Below are 24,389 nucleotides of genomic sequence, written 5' to 3'. Positions count from 1 at the left end.
AAGTCATTTCCCTGGTAAGATACTTGCACTTTTACTCTTTTAGGTACTTTATACAATACTGTTGCTGACTTACAGCTCAGTGCGGAGTCACAATACTCCAGCACCGACCTCATTAAAGTACCTGTACTATCCTGTCCTTTGCCAGCAGGCCGGCCCTCTCTGCTGGAGAGTCTTCATCCACAGCTCTGATGTACTGGCCTGGCCGCGCCCGCTCGCTGTGCAGGTTGAAGCCATATCCATTAGAGCCTCTCTGGACGACACAGAGCCGCGGCCGCAGTTCACTGCGCGACTCCTGAAAGACACCACACAAGAGGAAACGGGTATGTTAGTACACTGTGTGTGACATTCACGCGTTGCCAACAACATCACTATTTAAAAAAAACAACAACAACAAAAAAAATACCTCCACCATTGGTGTCTGTTGGGGCAGAACGAGAGGCACAAAGATAACCGAGAGCTCCTGTGAATCATTAACCATGAATATGAAGCCGAGGGTGAACATGCATGTGGCTGCTGCATGCTGATGTTGTGTTGTGCGGCGTGTTGTTTAACAATCACAAGTAAAGTGGAGCCGCTGCTCGACTCCACGTGACTCCGACTGCTCACCAGGAAGGAAGCCAGTCTTTGAGGCATGTGATTGGAGGTCCGCTGGGAAGGGAATTAGGATTTAGGGAAAGGGGTTGTATAGGGTCCTTAAAGGAAAGGACTGGTTTCCGGTGTGGTCCAAGGCCCTGGTCACTCCAGGCTCCAGCAAGGACAATAGAAGGTGGATGTTGACCCCTGATCACGTCCCCTCGCCCCCTGTCCTGTCCAGTCTCATTATGGGATGGCAGGAAGAGTTAGAGCTGTATTGTCATCCAGGAAAAAACTCCAGCGCAATCCCAGAACCTCCCTTCCGCTGTATGGATGAGGTTGTGTCTTAATTTAGCAGAGGGAGCTTCAAAGAGGTTTAATCACAGCAAACAGAGTGAGATACAGGACAGCACAGGAGTCTCTGCTGGTCAGTGTGACCAAAACCGACCTGACCCTCCCTCCACACCCGCTCTCAAGTGGACACTCAGACAATGAACGACGTCCATAAATAAGTCAGTGTTGACTGAGTCACTTTCTACGTAAAAACGCTGGCAGGAGGCCAACTGATTTAAATAGGTTAAAAACAGCAGCGGATATAAGTAAACAGTGATATTACAATAACTGAGGCGCCTTGAATCAATATGTTCTTCTATACACAGTGTGACACTAGAAATGAGTGATCGCAAGTCCATTGTTATAAACTAACACCTCACCCACACGAGGAAAGCACTTTGTTCTTTCTCTCTCTAGTAGTGACTAGTTTGACCTTTGGTGAGTGATATTATCCAGGAGGAGCGGATGAAAAGCATGACCATGTTCATATTTTCATTAATATGATTTCCAGTGAAACCCAGGGCCTTTCGTCATGGAGTTTGCATGCTCTCCCTGTGTGTGTGTGTGTGTGTGTGGGTTGGTTTTCTCCAGGTTCTCTGGTTTCCTCCCACAGTCCAATATGGGGATTAGGTAAATTGCACAAATTGCTCTAAATTAACCGTAGGTGTGAGAGTGAATGCTTGTTTGTCTCTATATGTGGCCCTGTGATGGACTGGCGATCTGTCCAGGGTGTACCCCACTTTTCGTGACCCTCATGAGGAGGATAAAGCAGTAGAAGATGAATGAATGAATGAATGGATGGATGGATGGAATGAGAATAGAAATCATGTGATGTGACGGCAGATGCCACACTTGGATTAAAAGGTTGATTAATCAGGCCAATTAATTGGTACAATGGATTATTACTTATTGAACTGAGTTCACACATTTTTGCTCTCAGAAACTTGATTAATGCAACTAAGGGCACTAAGATTCTCTTATTTAAAATGTTACATTATTTTGACTACCAGTTTCATTGTAGTATATACTTTACTTTAAAACAAGTTCACTACATGTTGGCATTTGCATTACACACCCTCAATGCAATAGACCAAAATCATGGAATAAAAGTAAATTATAGAAAAACAAACACACACCTTTCTTCAGACATAAAATATTAAACATGATGGCAGTTTAGCTGCCAGCAGTGTTTTCTCACAGATGCCATTAAAACTCTGCAAAGCCTCAGGAGTGTGTTCTGAACATTTATCCTGCTGATGAACACACTTTCTCGTGATAAGACCTTTCAGCCTTTTGGTAAATCATTTTTTTCCTCCTGGTAAATCATTTTTTGAGCTCTCTGCAAAACCTCTTCTGAGTTCTCTTCTCTAACTGATTCAGTTTTAGCTGTTTAATGGCAGAATATTACACCAAAAACCCACACAAAAAAATTACAAAGTGTGTTTCTGTTCGAATGATCAAGTCACCTTCTGGGTGCTCCGGCCGCAGTAGGAACAACAGAGGAGGGTTTGTGTCGAGCGAGGACAGGAGGGCAGAAGAATCTCCACGCGCGTCTGAAATCTGTGGAATCTGCTGAACACGCACAAGCCGTGAGCAGAACCAGGGACCCACTGATTAACAAATGTGTGCTTCTGCTGCACGTTGCTCGTTTCACTTGATTAAAACCAACAACACTATGATGATCCAGCGGTTTAAGACTGAGCTGCAGACACAGCGGGCACATTCACTGAATACATCAGTGTTCTCTAATTATCACTTAGAAAACAAGAACATATTTGTTTCCGGCGGCTTTAGACTTAAAATCAGTGTAAGTCAAGTTTCTTTCTTTTACATAAACAGCTTAAATTCTCTAAGTATTTTCCAGACCCTGAAGACATCTGTGATAATGTGAAAGGTCAATCCAGACTAAATTATTTCCTGTGCAAACACTAGAGACTTAGTTTGGTTATAGAACCGGACTCTCTTTTGAAATGTGATAGACCATTCACCAACATTTTAGCTGGGGCTGCAACTGATAGTTTTCCAATATTGATTAACCTCGCGATCATTTTCTCAATCAATCACCTTGTTGTTTGGTCCAGAAAATGGTTGAAAATAGTGAAAGATGTCACTCGTGCAAAGAAACTACTGTTATTAGTATTTTATACACATTTAAAAAGCTGAAATCACAGAACTAGTCGATTACAAATCCATTAATTGCCGCAGCCCTATGTTGCACATGACTTTATCTCCAATTCATGTTAGGTGAAATAGACTCCTTGTTCTCAGCTAATGATAAGAACGTCTCAGTGTGTCAGGGATTCCTGTGACGGACATGTCTCACTCTTTCTGAGTTTATCACTTTTATGTCACAGTGACATTGTTCACTATTATGGGAAACATTGGTCTCTGCCCAGATTTTCTCTCTCTCTCTCTCTCTCTCTCTCTCTCTCTCTCAGTGACATTAACTTTCCCTTTGAGGAGGGAAGTGTTGAACAGGAACTGTTGACACATCTTCCCTCAGTATGCTTCCCTCTGCACTGGCTCAACCTTCCTGACAAAAAAACGAAACAAACGCACGCACAGTGAAACACACGAGCACACAAGCATGCTGTCATGTGTGAGCCTGTAGAGTATTTGTCAAACGTTGATAAAACGTTTCCCTCATCATCCAAGAAAGATGAGAATCAGAGTGTTTGACGTCTAACAAACAAGGCCAGGCATCAACAAACCACTCTGATACACAAGCTAACATGACCCCAGATTAACTCACTGATCCCCTTTACATAAACATTAACTATGACACAACATTAGTACTCAACCTTAAGTTGAAACAAACAAGCTGAAAGGAGGTGTGAAGGAACGATAGGCTGAAAACATACAAATCCCACAGTGGAAAGTTTGGGGACAAGAATTTGTGCATTAATTACCATGAAGAGAGTGACGAGGAAATGACAGCAAAGTCAAATTAAGAGAAATGACATTGTGGATTACTACAAGATGAGCTTATCAAAAGTGTGGACTAATTACCTAATAATTCTCTTCATCATGAACAAACAGTCCAAAAAGATTTTTGGAGAGTCATATAAAAGCACTGATTAGTTTGTGCTGTTTAATTTAATTTAATTTAATTTGATTTAAACAATATATTTTTCTGGAGTCAACAGTAATAATCAAATATTTGCTGAAAATGTAAGGAATGTTAGGCTTTTAATGAAATATCCAGATTCTGTAAAAATGAACTATACAGTCTGCATTCCACTTCTTCCCTTTTATAGTGCAATATCAGTGGTTAAATGATTCATACTATGCGTACTGCATATGACTGCCTCACAGTGTATCATGATGATAATAATACTATTATTCTTATTCTGGCTGATAAAAATTCACTGTGATTCACAGTTTCTAGTAAACCTTAATGTTGAATAACTTGGTATCAGTAGTTATCAGCACAACATGGGTGGACAGGCCAAATAAAGAGAAACCACTTGTAAAAACATATTACGTCATATTTTTTGCACTGAGACAAAAGCCTTCACTGGTTAAGTTACACCTCCTCTTAACCAGTAAATATACAAGTTTAGTTTCTACCTTCACAGCACAGACGTTGGCAAATGCAAATGCAGCCGTTGCTTTGAATACTAATCTTCCAGACATAAAAGCAGGGCCCATTTTAATATTCTCAAAACACACTTCTCACGTCTTTCTCACAAAAAAACCCCACTGCACCTGCTGCTTCAGTCTCTCTGTCCTTAGAGATGCAGCGTTTATAGCTTCCCAAGCTGATGTAACCGCCCTGCTGTAGACATGTTTCTGCTTCTCCTGAGGAAACAGCAATAACCAGAGATAAGATCCATGAGGCTAAATTCAACTTGCAGACACAAACCAAACTCCAGCACTTCAAATCTAAAGATAAAATAAAAGGAACATTTTTGTACCTGTTAAAAGGTATTTTTTTTTGTATTGTATTATACTCCTTTTTCTTTTGGTATATTCTCTTTCTATGTATGTTTGCTGTCAAATGACTCTTGATTGCTCCCTCCCAAACAGGTGGAGGCTAATTGTAGTAATTGCCAGCACATGTGTCAAGTAGGAGTGATCTACATTATAAATGAGTGCGAGTGTCACAATGTTTCTTTTGATGAAGGCCTGAAGCTTAAGATATCATCACTTTACATAAAAATAAATATGCATATGGGGCAGGGGCTGTGCAAATAACTTTTTTTTTATATATCATTTATGAACATCAAAGTTTTTTCCACACTTTGACTTGAAATAACTGAGAAACTTCTATTTTTCAGTTAAATATGATCTGTACCCAGACAAGAGTTATAGCTCAGTTTCAGAGGTCATCTACAGCCATAATTATACTCCTAACAAGTGCATCACATGACCATTCAGGTACACTGGGGCATGTACATGCTGGTGAAAACAGGAAGTTTTCTTTCTCTGCAGCAGTGCCGGCCCAAGCCTTTATGGGGCCCAAAGCACTAAATGAGCAATCTGCAACTGCAAAATAAAACCAAATAACTCAACAGCTCCAAACTATTTCGATATCTAATGATAACTAGATTTCCTTCAACACAGAATGAATTGGCAACAAGGATGTCTTTTATCAGACTGACAATGACATGAGCTGACAATGACACTGAAAGAAAATGTCACAACCAAGCTGATAGTCGAGTCATGCTGTCATGAGTCAATAGCTGCACATTCATTTCCAAATCTCTCTATTTTGCTCTAAAAACAGCATTTTTTTTTACTTTTAAAACACCAAGCTAAAGTGAAAGCATGTGGCTCTAGAGCAAAATTCACACAGTAAAAAGCCAGTGGATGACTAAGTTTAATAAGATTCATCCTCTAGAAACCATCTTTGCTGCTGGGATATTTCTGACTGACATTGCCACCCAGTGCCATGCCGCTAGCAACTTGAATGAACGAAATACCAGCATTTACATGAATACTTTGACAACAGAGCACATGCAGAGCACATGCAGACAAGCTTAGTGTTGTTGCCTCGGAGCAAGCGACGTGTTTGGCAGGGCAGTTTGATTGATTTGCATCCTCTAAAACTCTCCGGGGAAAAATAAAGCAACTCTTTACCTCCATGATTATCATCCATCATGTTTATCAGTTTCTGCCTCGGCCTCTGGAGATTTGCATTTGCCAGACTGTCCCGCTGAGAGCGGCGCTCCAGCTGTGAGCCGTACAGTGTAAGGACTAGTGTGTGTGTTTATGTGCCAGAGGCTGCAGCTCTGTCACTCAGCCAGGCTGCCACTTACTTCACATTTTCCCCTCCAAGCTTAGCCAGGCAACCGATGTGTAACTAAAGTCCCTAACAGAAAAGCACACATATGGGACACCTATTACTGCAGGGTTTGTGTCATTTCTGCACAGCCTCTGGTCTCTGACTCAACTACTCTTTTTGTTTTACTAATCCACACTCTCACAAGGCATAAAAAAGAACAGTTTGTGGAAACCACTGCCGTGCACGCATGTTTGTGTTGGCTTTGTATCAGCATTAGTGCAAACTCAAGACACGAGTGAAGAGGCCAATTCCTTTTCCAAATTTTGCAAATTTTCTGGCATTCTGGCACTTACTTTTTACAAATTAGGATAATGCTCAGGATTTTTAAATGCATCAGTAGGATTATGTTGAATCATTGATTAAGAGGGGTTGAAGTAAAAGATATTTTAGTTTCAAGCACATTTGTGACATCGCAATTCTCATAATGCCAACCATTGGCAATGGAATTGATAAGAATTTAATTTGTAACGGGTTATACCCATCAACTTTAGTGTGAAAGAGGCTATGCTCAGGGGGAAAACGTGTAATTTATTGCTTGAATACTTCTTCTATCCTAACAGCTGCTTTTAAGCACTCATAAGCCCAGTAAACTCTCAAATGCTGCAAATCATCAATGGAAACCTGTCACACTCAGCTGATCCACTGAGTCATTTAAATATGTCATTTAAAGCAGTCTCTCTTTCATCTGTCCGTATCTTTCCCTTTCTCCTACTGCTGCTTACCACCCCGTCGTTCCAATAAGTTGAGTTCAATGAGTTCAACCTCTTTGATCAACATAAAGAATAAACGCCAAACTGACAGGAGCCGCGGTTACTCAGTGACATGGCACGTCGTTGGTCTCCTGGTCCTTGTGATTGTCATGTGAGTTGTTTTGACGGAGATTAACAGCCTCAGTGACAAACCTAACTAGATCGGCAATTCCGTGCCGAAATTTCGAGGGTGCCTGCAGTTCTTGCGGCATGTGGAAGTTATATGATTTGGATCCAATCCACCTTGGAAGTACGTGGACATTTTGGTGGAGTCACCCTTTAAAAGACCAAGTTTTAAAGGAGAGAGGGGGAGAGAGATTTACAAGCCCCTCTGTTTCCCATTCATGTGTATGTGGAAGTTATATGGCAGTTTTTTGCGATTTTTGTCGCCATGGTTACTTGAAACGCTTAGAAATAGTCATCGCACACAAGTCCCGGTCGAGCCGCACGTTTTGATATAACATGTGTGGGGGTTTTCTCAAAACTGTGGGAGGAGTTAGACGTCAAAGTTTTGGGTGGAAGAATACAGAGAGACTGATGACAAGCCCCTCCCAAAGTCCCCTCTGCTCCTTACACACACACACGCAAACACACGCACACACGCTTGTCTCTATCTCTCCAAAACCAGCAGAGAAAGCTGAGAAAACAGCATGTTTTAAAATTGTCATATTTCAAGAACGGTTGATGATAGAGATAAAATTTTTGGTTTGTGAGCGTCAGGAGGCTTTCGGCAACTCCCATATTTAAATTGGTGACAAACGGATGTGAATTGACAGAGAAATCACAGTTTTAAAATCACCCTCGTCTTGATTTTTCCAGAACTCAAAAGCAGACATTTTAACATGGGAGTCAATGGAGAGTGTGACCGGAGTTGTCTGCGCTTTGAGGTGATTTTAAGAAAAACTACAAGTCATATGAACATGAAAACGCACACAGGGTTAGACGACGCCCATGGCAACGTTTTGATGTAAAAATTATCAGTGTAGGTTGAAATTGTGGGCAGGAGAGGAGTTTGTTTAGAGATTTTTGGTGATTATTTTGCTGGATCTCGCTAGAGTGGGCCACTCTAGCTGCCGCCCACACAACGCAATACACACTCATTATAAAATCTGAAAACGTAAAAAAAAAGTACAAAACGTAAACTGCGATTGTTTAAAAACCGTAACATGGATCAAAACTTTGACTTAGGTCAGAAAAGTCCCAAGTCTTGTGACCCGTTTAAAGTTCCAACCACGTTTCTACGTTAAAGTATGACGACACTGTGATGCTCCGAAGTGGGCTTGGTTGTTTTCGGTTTCCCATTATTGTGTGAGTGGAAATGAGTGAAAATTATTTTACATTTTCGCGATTTCTGTCGCCATGGTTACGCGAAAGTCTTAGAAAAATCATAGCACACCATTCCCGGTCAAGGCGCACGTTTTGATATAACATGTGTTGGGGGTTTCTCAAAACTGCGGGAGGAGAAGCGCGGCAAAAAACAGGCGGAAGAGGAAGAAGAAGCGGAACTAGATCGGCAATTCCGTGCCGAAATTTCGAGGGTGCCTGCAGTTCTTGCGGCATGTGGAAGTTATATGATTTGGATCCAATCCACCTTGGAAGTACGTGGACATTTTGGTGGAGTCACCCTTTAAAAGACCAAGTTTTAAAGGAGAGAGGGGGAGAGAGATTCACAAGCCCCTCTGTTTCCCATTCATGTGTATGTGGAAGTTATATGGCAGTTTTTTGCGATTTTTGTCGCCATGGTTACTCGAAACGCTTAGAAATAGTCATCGCACACAAGTCCCGGTCGAGCCGCACGTTTTGATATAACATGTGTGGGGGTTTTCTCAAAACTGTGGGAGGAGTTAGACGTCAAAGTTTTGGGTGGAAGAATACAGAGAGACTGACAAGCCCCTCCCAAAGTCCCCTCTGCTCCTTACACACACACACGCACACACACACGCAAACGCACGCACACACACGCTTGTCTCTATTTCTCCAAAACCAGCAGAGAAATCAGAGAAAACAGCATGTTTTAAAGTTGTCATATTTCAAGAACGGTTGATGATAGAGATAAAATTTTTGGTTTGTGAGCGCCAGGAGGCTTTCGGCAACTCCCACATTTAAATTTGTGACAAACGGACGTGAATTGACAGAGAAATCACAGTTTTAAAATCACCCTCGTCTTGATTTTTCCAGAACTCAAAAGCAGACATTTTAACATGGGAGTGGATGTAGAGTGTGACCGGAGTTGTCTGCGCTTTGAGGTGATTTTAAGAAAAACTACAAGTCATATGAACATGAAAACACACACAGGGTTAGACGACGCCCATGGCAACGTTTTGATGTAAAAATTGTCCGTGTAGGTTGGAAATTGTGGGCAGGAGAGGAGTTTGTTTAGAGGATTTCTCTGATTATTTCTGAATCTCAACAGAGTCTGTCACTGGTGCAACACACACACATTTCCCATTGTTGTGTGAGTGGAAGATAGTTCTTAGTTTTTTGCGATTTTATCGCCATGGTAACTCGAAACGCTTAGAAAAGACATAGCACACTATTCCCGGCAAAGCCGCACGTTTTGATATAACATGTGTGGGGGTTTTCTCAAAACTGTGGGAGGAGAAGCGCGGCAAACTTTCGTGAAGGGGGATTACAAGTTAACACTAGATCGGCAATTCCGTGCCGAAATTTCGAGGGTGCCTGCAGTTCTTGCGGCATGTGGAAGTTATATGATTTGGATCCAATCCACCTTGGAAGTACGTGGACATTTTGGTGGAGTCACCCTTTAAAAGACCAAGTTTTAAAGGAGAGAGGGGGAGAGAGATTCACAAGCCCCTCTGTTTCCCATTCATGTGTATGTGGAAGTTATATGGCAGTTTTTTGCGATTTTTGTCGCCATGGTTACTTGAAACGCTTAGAAATAGTCATCGCACACAAGTCCCGGTCGAGCCGCACGTTTTGATATAACATGTGTGGGGGTTTTCTCAAAACTGTGGGAGGAGTTAGACGTCAAAGTTTTGGGTGGAAGAATACAGAGAGACTGATGACAAGCCCCTCCCAAAGTCCCCTCTGCTCCTTACACACACACACGCAAACACACGCACACACGCTTGTCTCTATCTCTCCAAAACCAGCAGAGAAAGCTGAGAAAACAGCATGTTTTAAAATTGTCATATTTCAAGAACGGTTGATGATAGAGATAAAATTTTTGGTTTGTGAGCGTCAGGAGGCTTTCGGCAACTCCCACATTTAAATTGGTGACAAACGGGCATGAATTGACAGAGAAATCACAGTTTTAAAATCACCCTCGTCTTGATTTTTCCAGAACTCAAAAGCAGACATTTTAACATGGGAGTCAATGGAGAGTGTGACCGGAGTTGTCTGCGCTTTAAGGTGATTTTAAGAAAAACTACAAGTCATATGAACATGAAAACGCACACAGGGTTAGACGACGCCCATGGCAACGTTTTGATGTAAAAATTGTCCGTGTAGGTTGGAAATTGTGGGCAGGAGAGGAGTTTGTTTAGAGATTTTTGGTGATTATTTTGCTGGATCTCGCTAGAGTGGGCCACTCTAGCTGCCGCCTACACAACGCAATACACACTCATTATAAAATCTGAAAACGTAAAAAAAAAGTACAAAACGTAAACTGCGATTGTTTAAAAACCGTAACATGGATCAAAACTTTGACTTAGGTCAGAAAAGTCCCAAGTCTTGTGACCCGTTTAAAGTTCCAACCACGTTTCTACGTTAAAGTATGACGACACTGTGATGCTCCGAAGTGGGCTTGGTTGTTTTCGGTTTCCCATTATTGTGTGAGTGGAAATGAGTGAAAATTATTTTACATTTTCGCGATTTCTGTCGCCATGGTTACGCGAAAGTCTTAGAAAAATCATAGCACACCATTCCCGGTCAAGGCGCACGTTTTGATATAACATGTGTTGGGGGGTTCTCAAAGCTGCGGGAGGAGAAGCGCGGCAAAAAACAGGCGGAAGAGGAAGAAGAAGCGGAACTAGATCGGCAATTCCGTGCCGAAATTTCGAGGGTGCCTGCAGTTCTTGCGGCATGTGGAAGTTATATGATTTGGATCCAATCCACCTTGGAAGTACGTGGACATTTTGGTGGAGTCACCCTTTAAAAGACCAAGTTTTAAAGGAGAGAGGGGGAGAGAGATTCACAAGCCCCTCTGTTTCCCATTCATGTGTATGTGGAAGTTATATGGCAGTTTTTTGCGATTTTTGTCGCCATGGTTACTTGAAACGCTTAGAAATAGTCATCGCACACAAGTCCCGGTCGAGCCGCACGTTTTGATATAACATGTGTGGGGGTTTTCTCAAAACTGTGGGAGGAGTTAGACGTCAAAGTTTTGGGTGGAAGAATACAGAGAGACTGATGACAAGCCCCTCCCAAAGTCCCCTCTGCTCCTTACACACACACACGCAAACACACGCACACACGCTTGTCTCTATCTCTCCAAAACCAGCAGAGAAAGCTGAGAAAACAGCATGTTTTAAAATTGTCATATTTCAAGAACGGTTGATGATAGAGATAAAATTTTTGGTTTGTGAGCGTCAGGAGGCTTTCGGCAACTCCCACATTTAAATTGGTGACAAACGGACGTGAATTGACAGAGAAATCACAGTTTTAAAATCACCCTCGTCTTGATTTTCCCAGAACTCAAAAGCAGACATTTTAACATGGGAGTCAATGGAGAGTGTGACCATGACTCTCTGCGCTTTGAGGTGATTTTAAGAAAAACTACAAGTCATATGAACATGAAAACACACACAGGGTTAGACGACGCCCATGGTAACGTTTTGATGTAAAAATTGTCCGTGTAGGTTGGAAATTGTGGGCAGGAGAGGAGTTTGTTTAGAGGATTTCTCTGATTATTTCTGAATCTCAACAGAGTCTGTCACTGGTGCAACACACACACATTTCCCATTGTTGTGTGAGTGGAAGATAGTTCTTAGTTTTTTGCCATTTTTATCGCCATGGTAACTCGAAACGCTTAGAAAAGACATAGCACACCATTCCCGGCCAAGCCGCACGTTTTGATATAACATGTGTGGGGGTTTTCTCAAAACTGTGGGAGGAGAAGCGCGGCAAACTTTCGTGAAGGGGGATTACAAGTTAACACTAGATCGGCAATTCCGTGCCGAAATTTCGAGGGTGCCTGCAGTTCTTGCGGCATGTGGAAGTTATATGATTTGGATCCAATCCACCTTGGAAGTACTTTTTGGTGGAGTCACCCAGTTTTAAAGGAGAGAGGGGGAGAGAGATTCACAAGCCCCTCTGTTTCCCATTCATGTGTATGTGGAAGTTATATGGCAGTTTTTTGCGATTTTTGTCGCCATGGTTACTTGAAACGCTTAGAAATAGTCATCGCACACAAGTCCCGGTCGAGCCGCACGTTTTGATATAACATGTGTGGGGGTTTTCTCAAAACTGTGGGAGGAGTTAGACGTCAAAGTTTTGGGTGGAAGAATACAGAGAGACTGATGACAAGCCCCTCCCAAAGTCCCCTCTGCTCCTTACACACACACACGCAAACACACGCACACACGCTTGTCTCTATCTCTCCAAAACCAGCAGAGAAAGCTGAGAAAACAGCATGTTTTAAAATTGTCATATTTCAAGAACGGTTGATGATAGAGATAAAATTTTTGGTTTGTGAGCGTCAGGAGGCTTTCGGCAACTCCCACATTTAAATTGGTGACAAACGGGCAAGAATTGACAGAGAAATCACAGTTTTAAAATCACCCTCGTCTTGATTTTTCCAGAACTCAAAAGCAGACATTTTAACATGGGAGTCAATGGAGAGTGTGACCGGAGTTGTCTGCGCTTTGAGGTGATTTTAAGAAAAACTACAAGTCATATGAACATGAAAACACACACAGGGTTAGACGACGCCCATGGCAACGTTTTGATGTAAAAATTATCAGTGTAGGTTGGAAATTGTGGGCAGGAGAGGAGTTTGTTTAGAGATTTTTGGTGATTATTTTGCTGGATCTCGCTAGAGTGGGCCACTCTAGCAATCCGCCCACACACTTCACAAACCACTCACACAATCATTATAAAATCAGAAAGCGTCGAAAAAAAGTACAAAACGTAAACTGCGATTGTTTAAAAACCGTAACATGTATCAAAACTTTGACTTAGGTCAGAAAAGTCCCAAGTCTTGTGACTCGTTTAAAGTTTCAACCACGTTTCTACGTTAAAGTATGACGACACTGTGATGCTCCAAAGCGGGCTTGGTTTTTCTCAAAATTTTGGCCGTTTCCCATTATTGTGTGAGTGGAAATTAATCGCAGTTTTTTGCGATTTTTGTCGCCATGGTTACGCGAAAGTCTTAGAAAAATCATAGCACACCATTCCCGGTCAAGGCGCACGTTTTGATATAACTTGTGTTGGGGTTTTCTCAAAGCTGCGGGAGGAGTAGCGTGCCGAAAAACGGGAGGATGAGGAATATCCAGAAGAATAAACGCGTAGGATTACAATAGATGCTTGCTCTGCAATGCAATCTAGTGAGAACCCTAGGGTTCTGACTAGTTTGCCTTGCAGCAGCAGGCACCTAACTAGATCGGCAATTCCGTGCCGAAATTTCGAGGGTGCCTGCAGTTCTTGCGGCATGTGGAAGTTATATGATTTGGATCCAATCCACCTTGGAAGTACTTTTTGGTGGAGTCACCCAGTTTTAAAGGAGAGAGGGGGAGAGAGATTCACAAGCCCCTCTGTTTCCCATTCATGTGTATGTGGAAGTTATATGGCAGTTTTTTGCGATTTTTGTCGCCATGGTTACTTGAAACGCTTAGAAATAGTCATCGCACACAAGTCCCGGTCGAGCCGCACGTTTTGATATAACATGTGTGGGGGTTTTCTCAAAAATATGGGAGGAGTTAGACGTCAAAGTTTTGGGTGGAAGAATACAGAGAGACTGACAAGCCCCTCCCAAAGTCCCCTCTGCTCCTTACGCACACACACGCAAACACACGCTTGTCTCTATCTCTCCTAAACCAGCAGAGAAATCAGTGAAAACAGCATGTTTTAAAATTGTCATATTTCAAGAACGGTTGATGATAGAGATAAAATTTTTGGTTTGTGAGCGTCAGGAGGCTTTCGGCAACTCCCACATTTAAATTGGTGACAAACGGGCAAGAATTGACAGAGAAATCACAGTTTTAAAATCACCCTCGTCTTGATTTTTCCAGAACTCAAAAGCAGACATTTTAACATGGGAGTCAATGGAGAGTGTGACCGGAGTTGTCTGCGCTTTGAGGTGATTTTAAGAAAAACTACAAGTCATATGAACATGAAAACACACACAGGGTTACACGACGCCCATGGCAACGTTTTGATGTAAAAATTGTCCGTGTAGGTTGGAAATTGTGGGCAGGAGAGGAGTTTGTTTAGAGATTTTTGGTGATTATTTTGCTGGATCTCGCTAGAGTGGCACACTCTAGCTGCCGCCTACACACGCAATACACACTCATTATAAAATCTGAAAACGTAAAAAAAAAGTACAAAACGTAAACTGCGATTGTTTAAAAACCGTAACATGTATCAAAACTTTGACTTAGGTCAGAAAAGTCCCAAGTCTTGTGACTCGTTTAAAGTTCCAACCACGTTTCTACGTTAAAGTATGACGACACTGTGATGCTCCAAAGCGGGCTTGGTTTTTCTCAAAATTTTGTCCGTTTCCCATTATTGTGTGAGTGGAAATTAATCGCAGTTTTTTGCGATTTTTGTCGCCATGGTTACGCGAAAGTCTTAGAAAAATCATAGCTCACGATTCCCGGTCAAGGCGCACGTTTTGATATAACTTGTGTTGGGGTTTTCTCAAAGCTGCGGGAGGAGTAGCGCGGCAAAAAACGGGAGGAAGAGGAATAATATCATCAAGAAGAACTAGATCGGCAATTCCGTGCCGAAATTTCGAGGGTGCCTGCAGTTCTTGCGGCATGTGGAAGTTATATGATTTGGATCCAATCCACCTTGGAAGTACTTTTTGGTGGAGTCACCCAGTTTTAAAGGAGAGAGGGGGAGAGAGATTCACAAGCCCCTCTGTTTCCCATTCATGTGTATGTGGAAGTTATATGGCAGTTTTTTGCGATTTTTGTCGCCATGGTTACTTGAAACGCTTAGAAATAGTCATCGCACACAAGTCCCGGTCGAGCCGCACGTTTTGATATAACATGTGTGGGGGTTTTCTCAAAAATATGGGAGGAGTTAGACGTCAAAGTTTTGGGTGGAAGAATACAGAGAGACTGACAAGCCCCTCCCAAAGTCCCCTCTGCTCCTTACGCACACACACGCAAACACACGCTTGTCTCTATCTCTCCTAAACCAGCAGAGAAATCAGTGAAAACAGCATGTTTTAAAATTGTCATATTTCAAGAACGGTTGATGATAGAGATAAAATTTTTGGTTTGTGAGCGTCAGGAGGCTTTCGGCAACTCCCACATTTAAATTTGTGACAAACGGACGTGAATTGACAGAGAAATCACAGTTTTAAAATCACTCTCGTCTTGATTTTTCCAGAACTCAAAAGCAGACATTTTAACATGGGAGTCAATGGAGAGTGTGACCGGAGTTGTCTGCGCTTTGAGGTGATTTTAAGAAAAACTACAAGTCATATGAACATGAAAACGCACACAGGGTTAGACGACGCCCATGGCAACGTTTTGATGTAAAAATTATCAGTGTAGGTTGAAAATTGTGGGCAGGAGAAGAGTTTGTTTAGAGATTTTTGGTGATTATTTTGCTGGATCTCGCTAGAGTGGGCCACTCTAGCGATCCGCCCACACACTTCACAGACCACTCACACAATCATTATAAAATCTGAAAACGTAAAAAAAAAGTACAAAACGTAAACTGCGATTGTTGAAAAACCGTAACATGTATCAAAACTTTGACTTAGGTCAGAAAAGTCCCAAGTCTTGTGACCCGTTTAAAGTTCCAACCACGTTTCTACGTTAAAGTATGACGACACTGTGATGCTCCAAAGCGGGCTTGGTTTTTGGTCGTTTCCCATTATTGTGTGAGTGGAAATTATTTTACATTTTCGCGATTTCTGTCGCTATGGTTACTGGAAACGCTTAGAAAAATCATAGCACGTGATTCCCGGTCATGGCGCACGTTTTGATGTAACTTGTGTTGGGGTTTTCTCAAAACTGCGGGAGGAGTAGCGCGCCAAACTTTTGGCGGAAGAGGAAGAAGAAGCAGAATAAACGCCAGTGGAATATCAATAGATGCTTGCAACGCAATGCAATCTAGTGAGAACTCTAGGGAGTTCTGACTAGAATGCCTTGCGGCTGCAGGCACCTAATAAACGCGTAGGATTACAATAGATGCTTGCAACGCAATGCAATCTAGTGAGAACTCTAGGGAGTTCTGACTAGAATGCCTTGCGGCTGCAGGCACCTAATAAACGCCAGTGGAATATCAAGAGATGCTTGCAACGCAATGCAATCTAGTGAGAACTCTAGGGAGTTCTGACTAGAATGCCTTGCGGCTGCAGGCACCTAATAAACGCGTAGGATTACAAGATGTGCTCGCAGCACAATGCATTCTAGTGAGAACCCTAGGGTTCTGACTAGTATGCCTTGTGGCTGCAGGCACCTAATGAATGTTTGACGTGAACCTGGTTCCATTTTAACCAGCAACAGCACTAGTTTTGTCCTCCTTGAATGTATGGAGTGCACCACTCTCTCCGGCAGGACAGGGGTGTTGGGTTTCATGCCAGACCACTGAACCAGCTGTGAGGCAGGCAGAGGAGGGAACAAAGCACGGTACTGTCCCCCACCCCTTCTATTTAAGGATGGGACAAACTAGCTTACAAAAGCCACCAAAAGAAAGGTTCTGGTGAAGGGTTTCCCTTTACAATACACTCTTTAGGAGTAATGCCAGTCATCACAGCAGGGGTTCAGACACTGATAAGAACAAATGGAGTGGTCTTGATTACCAAAGTGGTCTGGTCTTCCCTGAGAGATCTTTAAAAGCGAGCTTCCAGGCTGTGCCTCAAGTGTATTTGCTTTTAAAAATCATTATTTCATTAATGAATCCAACATTGACTGACCATGTTGCCCAATCTTCCTGTCCCTCAACCCTCACAGACCTGCACCTTGTGTCATGTTGCAAAAATACAAAAGTTGAGATAATTGACAGTTGAGTTTCATAAAGCGCGACCTAATTTTTACATTGGTTTTGTCTGTTTAGGCACACACATATAGGCAAACACCTCCAGAGGAAGGTTTCCAGGAGGATTAGTATGGCTACTATAGTACGATATTGATACTGGTCAAAATCACTGGATCGGAGGTCAGAAAAGTATAATTTTGTCTGTGAAAAATGTACAGGAAAAGCAGCAACAGTTTTTGAACCTGACAGTTACGTCTTTGCAGTCGATACATCAGCACAAAGTTGTTATCAACAGCTTAGTGGTGTAAAACCGATATCAGTGTGCATCTATGGATGTGATATTGTATCAGTAATGGACAAAATAAAAAACCTTAAATGGGTTTTTAATGTTTTCTAGTTCAGCTCCAAGTCCAGTTGTATCCACAGTCATTTACATTTATACTACGGTGCATTTCAGAGAAAATGACAATCTGTGTCAGCTCCATCATCAGAAGTAATCTGCATCTATAGCAACACACTGGACATGCATCAGGAAGCTGACTGTTTGCCTAGTTCCAGAAAGTACAACTAATGTGTAACAACAATAGTGACAAAATAGGAACAAGGATTTCTGTGATGAGACCACTGACGGGCTGAAAGTGGAACTGAAAGTAAACGACAACTGACCTTTTTCGCCCACAGCTGACAGTCGAGTTGTTTTTAATTGAAAAGTGGTGCTTTGGCATTTGTTAAATGAAAATGGAGTACTATGGATGCAGAAGTTACTATTAACCATGACCACAGGTTGGTTGAGGGCTAAAATAAATGCTTTATAGGGACTCACATGACGACGCAGTACAGTTGCTAATGTTGCTTAAGTGCATTTTGTCCGATTAAAAACATCAGTTAGGGTAGGGTCTTAAAATTTAAATGACCTTGGGGCCGCATGAGCTTCAAGACTAGTAAGAGGGGCCAGTCAAGTTAAAAAAACGGGCCACATGAAATCGTTAAATGTAGCTAAATGTATGGCTGGTGGTGTCAGCATAAGGAGATTTAACTGGCTGATGCTTGCATGGTTGCTTGGATAGTTGAACTATAATCAGTGTCTGCCGCGCACACAACGTGAAAGCAACGCACCCACAGTGCAGTTTGGCAACGTGAACGAGGAGTGTCTCCGTTGATGCCTCCTGTGAGTGGCTGCTAGTTAACTGACTTTGTCAAACCCATGTAAAGCATCGATGCCTTGTACAGTGGGAAGGGATGTGGACGTCGTGGGGGGGTGAGTCTATTTCAGGGCGCACAGCGACTCATTTCCCCCCTCCACCACTGATTGGGTGCGGCCCTCCGGCTCATTGTCAGGCCTGGGTGGTGAACCTTCAGCAGAATGGAGAGGGAAATGTAGTGTGGCATTGTGGAGTCTGCATCCAGTAGCTCGTGAGACCGAAACACTAGCAACGCCACCACCCACACATGCGCACAAACACACACACACAGGGTTCAGGTTCCACGCCTGACCTGAGCCACAGTGGCCATGGCCGTGCGGAGTGGACAGTAGTGCTGTTGTCTGAAGTGACGTCAGTGAAATATTTTGTGAGACAGTGCAGTGATCTGCAAAAATGACACACCATGATATATTTCCACTATCAATTAGTACCTTTTCTTTGCCTGGCACGTATCTGTTTCGCCTTCTGATAGTTCATCTGACACTGAAACAGTGGTACGAACTGAATTAACTTGTGTTAGTATGAAAAGGCTAATATGAGGAGGCCTTGGGAGTTTGAGAAGCAGACCCTGTCTTGTAATGTGGCCGTGGACCTCTGTTGAATGCCCCCCTACCTCTGTCATTAATCTACTGTCTACAGAGTAATAAAGGCAAATATGCTCTTTTATAAAACTGCGTCTTAACTCTATCCCACATTCTGTGGTTACACAGTAAAACAGGTTTGCGTAACCAAGTAAATACATGGTTACGCACATTTCTACCTCCACCGAAGAGTTGTAGGAGGCAACATATGACTTCCCTGGCAAAGCACATTAACTGTGGTGTAATCTAGGGCGATGCTTTTTGATAGTATTGTATCACAAATGTGATTCCTGCCCATAAGACATACAAAAACATCATTAGAACTACAATGAAAGCCAACAGGAGTGTAAAAATAGAGTGTAAGGAGTGTATAAAAATACTGGTCAAATACACCAAGAGTATACTGTCTTCTGGGAAAGAATGTAAGGTTCAAATGGATAATGTTAGTTATATAACTTGCAGCCCTTTTATAAGCAAACCCCCCCCAAATAATTATCTGATTTGACTAAAACTAAGTGACTGATTAATTGACTGTATAATTGTAATTGTAATAAAATTGTAAAGTCTGAATAAACAATAAAATAAAATCTCAGGCGACAGATACATTTCTATATGCCCACAGTATGTATCGCCTCGGCCCATATCATAAGTATACACCCTTAAAATCTCATTCTTACTTTCTTATTACCTTCTATACTGGCTAATAAGCGATCACACAAAGAGAACGTATACATGTATACAGTCACAAATATGTAAGCTGAACACAATGAAGCCAAACACCCCCCCCCACACACACACACACACACACACACACTTCCCACCCTGTCTTGTCATGCGGTTCGTTTTTCCATTGAAAAGCACGGCCAATCAACGACAAAGGTCACAGAGGGGAGAGGAAGGGTGACTCCCAAACTTTCTTACACTCGTGTTGGCGCACACAAGGACGTGACAATCCTCACAAACTTAAATACAACACGTGATGTAGAAGCAACAGAATGAACTGTGGCGTAGAGAGTACTGTGCAGAGGTCTCGGGACGCCTTTTTTTTTTTTAAGGTCTGTTTATTTCTGTGATCACTGGCATTTGATTTGGAATAACTTGACTGAAGGTCAATAATAATAATAATAATAATAATGATAATAAGAATCTGAAGGAAAACAATAGGTTCCCTGCATGAATTCGTGTCAGGAGCCGTTTCGGCCCCTGGTGTTCGTGCTCAGGCCCTAATAAACAACTAATGCCGACCCCCCTCTACCCCTGACCCCCATCTCTGGATCTCTACAAAACTCTTGCAGGACATGCAAATCCAAGTCTTAACAGAAAATGCAAATAAAAATAGTGATTGAAGTAATTCCTTAATCTTATCTGCCATCGTTTGCCATGCTAGAATAGTACTGCGCATTCTCACCACTCCATATTTAAGAAAAACTTTGTTATATTAAAACTGCACTTTCCCCTATTTCCTTGATGTGTTCCAATAAAGTGGATATAATTAAACTGTATGGTCACTATAGCATTGCTAAAGCAACAAATCTAATAACCTTTGCACAGCACTCTATCCTGATCCTGTCAGACAAACACAATGTCACACATTCCACACTCCAAACACAATGTGAACAATACATAGCTTTTTGAAAATAGCTTTAGTGATAACCGAGAGACGATCAGTTGGAGATGGTGTTTGAACGCACTCTCTTGTTAGTATGACGTGCTAGTGCGCCAAATGTGTTTTACGCTACATGTGCAGATACACAGCGATGATGAGGTGATTCCTCTGCTGCAGCTTTAATAACATTATCTAGTTTATGATTCCACACTGAGCTACTGGAACTCTAAGTGCAGAACAGAGAGGGTGGAGAGTTGAGGATCAAGACTGGAGGGGTCTTCCACCAACAACAATGACAGGAAATCAGCACCAATATCCTGGGGTCTGTGCACAGGCCAAGACACCCACAGACACAGAACAGCAGTGGTCGGCCAGGGACACACCCCCGACCATCCTGGCTCACATAGCTAATGTAGGTGTGGTCATTTCTGCCTCGAACGCATGACAAACAACCACTGCACACGGGTGTTTCTTCTATTAACAGAAAGTCTTATCTCCAGGCTGTTCCTGTAGGGATTACATCAGATATCAGTGAATGTGGATTTCACAATGGTTGATTGTGAATTCTGCAAAGTAACTCTAACCCACCAAAAAAACGAAAGAAAAGAGGATGTGATAGGGCAAAGATAAGAGTGTCACATGGTTATGATGTTTCCACCAAATAAATACTAGAATCACTCAGCTTTGTTGTTTTTATGTCTGCCAAATTCTGTGATCGCTGGCATTTGGCCTGGAATGATGTGACTGAAAAGCTCATACAAGTAGATATTTTACATCATGAAAGAGTAGAACAGAAGAGTTCCACTCCAGGTTTCAAGAGAGTCAGGATTGTGCTATTGTTCACGTTTAACCTGTGATTGAATCTCTTTTTTACAACGAAGTCCACTTTTATGAACGGTCTATGCTGACAAGACAAGCAATGGCAAACTACCTTAACAACTCTATTTGATCAGCACAAAAATATGGCACCAGAGGCACAGATTATCAACAGTTCAACCATCTGTTGTCATTGGCGTTATATTGTTTGCTTTGTTCTACTCTACAAAAATTGGATCAGGTATCAAGGATTCTGGTTTCCATGACTTCAGAGGACATTGCATTGACTTACATTCATTTCCTGGAGACTTACTCTAACCATAATTACTACTGACCTAATCTTAACCCTGACCTTAACCTGACCCCATAATGTGAATGTGTAAACAGATTCAGGTCCCCACAACATAAGGAATACTAGGTACACACGCTCACACACACTTGACTGTAAGCGTGAGCCGTTCAAAGCCCATAAAACTAATTAAAAGATCACTGTCTCGGCACAAGACTGAATCCTTCCACACAACAGCAGAGGAAGATGATTTGTTTAGGGATAACACTGTTGTCCCACACGATTTAAAAAAAAAAAAACATGCTCTCTGTGTGACGCCAGGGAAAGAAACCAAGCATGTGTGGTGAATGCAGATGAAGCTCTAAAGCTCTTTAATAACTGAATCAGATTAGAGGAGAGAAAACACGCCCTCACATAAAGTCGCCGTCCTGTCTAATTTCAGGCCCCGACGAGCGATTCCTACTGTATTCTACTCTAGAATCATACTGTGCACACTGCGTTTACAGAGCCGTACACACACTCACACCCACTCTGAAAAAAGACTTCCCGAATCTCATCAAGCCACAGTCAATTTCATCTGACACACGCGCTCTTCCTCTCCTGTAATTAGCATTTCAAGACTGGCTTATGTAAGCAGTCAGAAGGAAGAGTCCCAGAGGCTTCACACTCTCTCTGAACAAATCACTGAACAAGAAGAAGAAGAAGCAGCAGCTCAGGAAAGTCAGATTAAGCAAATGCAGCAACTTCAATTTTATATTTTATGTTATGTTGTGATTTTAACCCTTAGTGCTATCTATAAATAAATAATACACAACTCCTTTTATATGGACATCCTGGAGTGCGTTTCTTTGGCTTTTTATGTGTTGCTGAGTCAATCATATTAAAAAAACAATGTGTAATGGTAACTGTACAGAATTCACAAAAATTGACCATTTTTCAGTTATTTTTGTTCATAAAAACTAACTTTGAACTGGGATGTATTTCTAAATTTCGAGTACTTTTTGCTCAGTTATGTTTATTTATATATATTTATGAAACAAAAATCACATTGTAGGTTGAGCCTCTGTGTATATACGTTTTAACATAGCAAAGGAAAAAAAGCAGCGTAAATACTCTGTGTTCTCAGGGTAAAATGCAAAAATACCATTTTGTTGTGACATTCTCCTCCACCTTATGAAGCAAACCTATTACAGTCATATATATATATCTGATAGGTTGCATTTGATGACAAAATTATTCATATTTTTGCATTTATTTTCCTGATTGATCAAAGAAAAGCAGTGGATGCTCATATCTGAGAAGCTGGAATGAGAAGTTATTTATTTATTTATTTATTTATGATCGTAACGTTCAAAACAGTTGCCCAAACATTTTCTGTACATCAGCTAGATCATCAGTTTTACTGCTCTCCTTATCTTAACAGCCATCGCACTGACAAACAATGAGTCTGCATTTGTAATATGAGCTAAGAGAGTGTTGCTACTTCACTGCATTCCAAAATGGCAGAATACACATTTTTACTGCCTGGTAAACTACACAGCAACCTTTGGAACCAGTGATGTTGTTTTTGTGTGATTTGTTCCACGTTGATGACAGTGGATCTTATTTTTTCCCTCCCTGCCTGCACTCAGTGTTTTTGACCTTCATCACTGCTCATCCATTTTTTTCGCACCTCCCCTGCACTGTCTCACTTTCGCCTACCTCCGTTCCTCACACATACATACAGAACGCTCGACACGGATTTGCACACATGCACACAACATCAGCGTCGCCATGGCAACCCTGAGCGAGGCTCCTTCGGTTTCCGGAGAGGGCGTTGCTCTTTCGAACCCTCTTTTGTGTCGCTTCAAAGACAAGGCCAGACAGGCAGTGTGCAGACGTCGGTGTGACTGCGAAACTAAAGGCCGTATGTGTGTCTTAAGAGACCATACGTGTGTGTGTGTGTGTGTGTGTGTGTGTGTGTGTGTGTGTGTCATTGGCCAAGCCACAAGGCCTGGGCAGAGGAATGCCGGACAGGATGTTGGGAGAAAATTCCAGAAAGAGCAGATTCAATGCAAAACACACCCTGAGGTGATTCTGACTGTGCTGCTGAAACACAGCAGACAGTAAACATCCCTCGAGTCCAATTTACACTCACACACTCTTCTGTCTTTACGCAACTTTCTCAGCAAAATCTGAAATAAGCCTTTATATAATGAAGACATTACTAAAGGTTTAAACTCTCCAATATAAGCTTTATATGTGAAATATAAGTGGTAAACATGTGTTTGCTGTGAGTGCTGTTGTTTCTTGTGGACGCCGCTTCCCCCTGGGTTGCGTGCCAATGTGAACTGCGCAGTCCCAGCTCCATTAGGCCGTGTGTAGAGAGCAGTGAGGGTAAACACAGGAACAATCACTGTATATTCTGGGGACAAACAATGCAGCGCAGCAGTGTTCAAGTGTGAGGGAAAAGAGAATCTTTTTTTTTTCTTTTTGAATACCAGAGACATAACTCATAGAAGCCGTACTCTGGAAATATGAACGCTGCCATTACACTGAAATAAGAGGAGGCAGTGAGTGGCCACGAAACGACAGACTGTCAAATACTGCACTCTGAAATGACAGTGTGACATTTCAGCAAGAGGGGATTACAACATTTCTGCCTTTCTTAGAACATCTGGGTTCACGTGTAAAGGCAGAGACTTCATATAGGAGATATAGCAGCATTGGTGTGACCCTTTACATGACACCAACATGACCAAAACACAAAATCATGTCATGCAGAGTTAAAAGAATTAGATGATTAATTGATTAATGATCTACAGAAAATGTACTTTTCTGAAAATTCTACTTCAATG

The 24,389-nt window shown here is 42.0% G+C and overlaps 1 protein-coding gene across 1 annotated transcript in view; it reads right to left on the bottom strand.

The window, feature by feature from the left end:
* Window positions 1-24,389, bottom strand: part of slc9a3r1b (SLC9A3 regulator 1b) — a 37,153-nt gene that overhangs the window by 8,947 nt on the left and 3,817 nt on the right. The window contains exon 2 of the mRNA XM_044050286.1: window positions 122-292. Within this exon, the coding sequence (XP_043906221.1) occupies window positions 122-292 (171 nt within the window). The remainder of the gene's footprint in view (window positions 1-121; window positions 293-24,389) is intronic.

Source organism: Solea senegalensis, linkage group LG19 (genome assembly GCF_019176455.1).
Source record: "Solea senegalensis isolate Sse05_10M linkage group LG19, IFAPA_SoseM_1, whole genome shotgun sequence".
NCBI lineage: Eukaryota > Metazoa > Chordata > Actinopteri > Pleuronectiformes > Soleidae > Solea > Solea senegalensis.
Note: the sequence above shows the minus strand (reverse complement) of the source record. Positions and strands in the feature narration are given on the sequence as shown.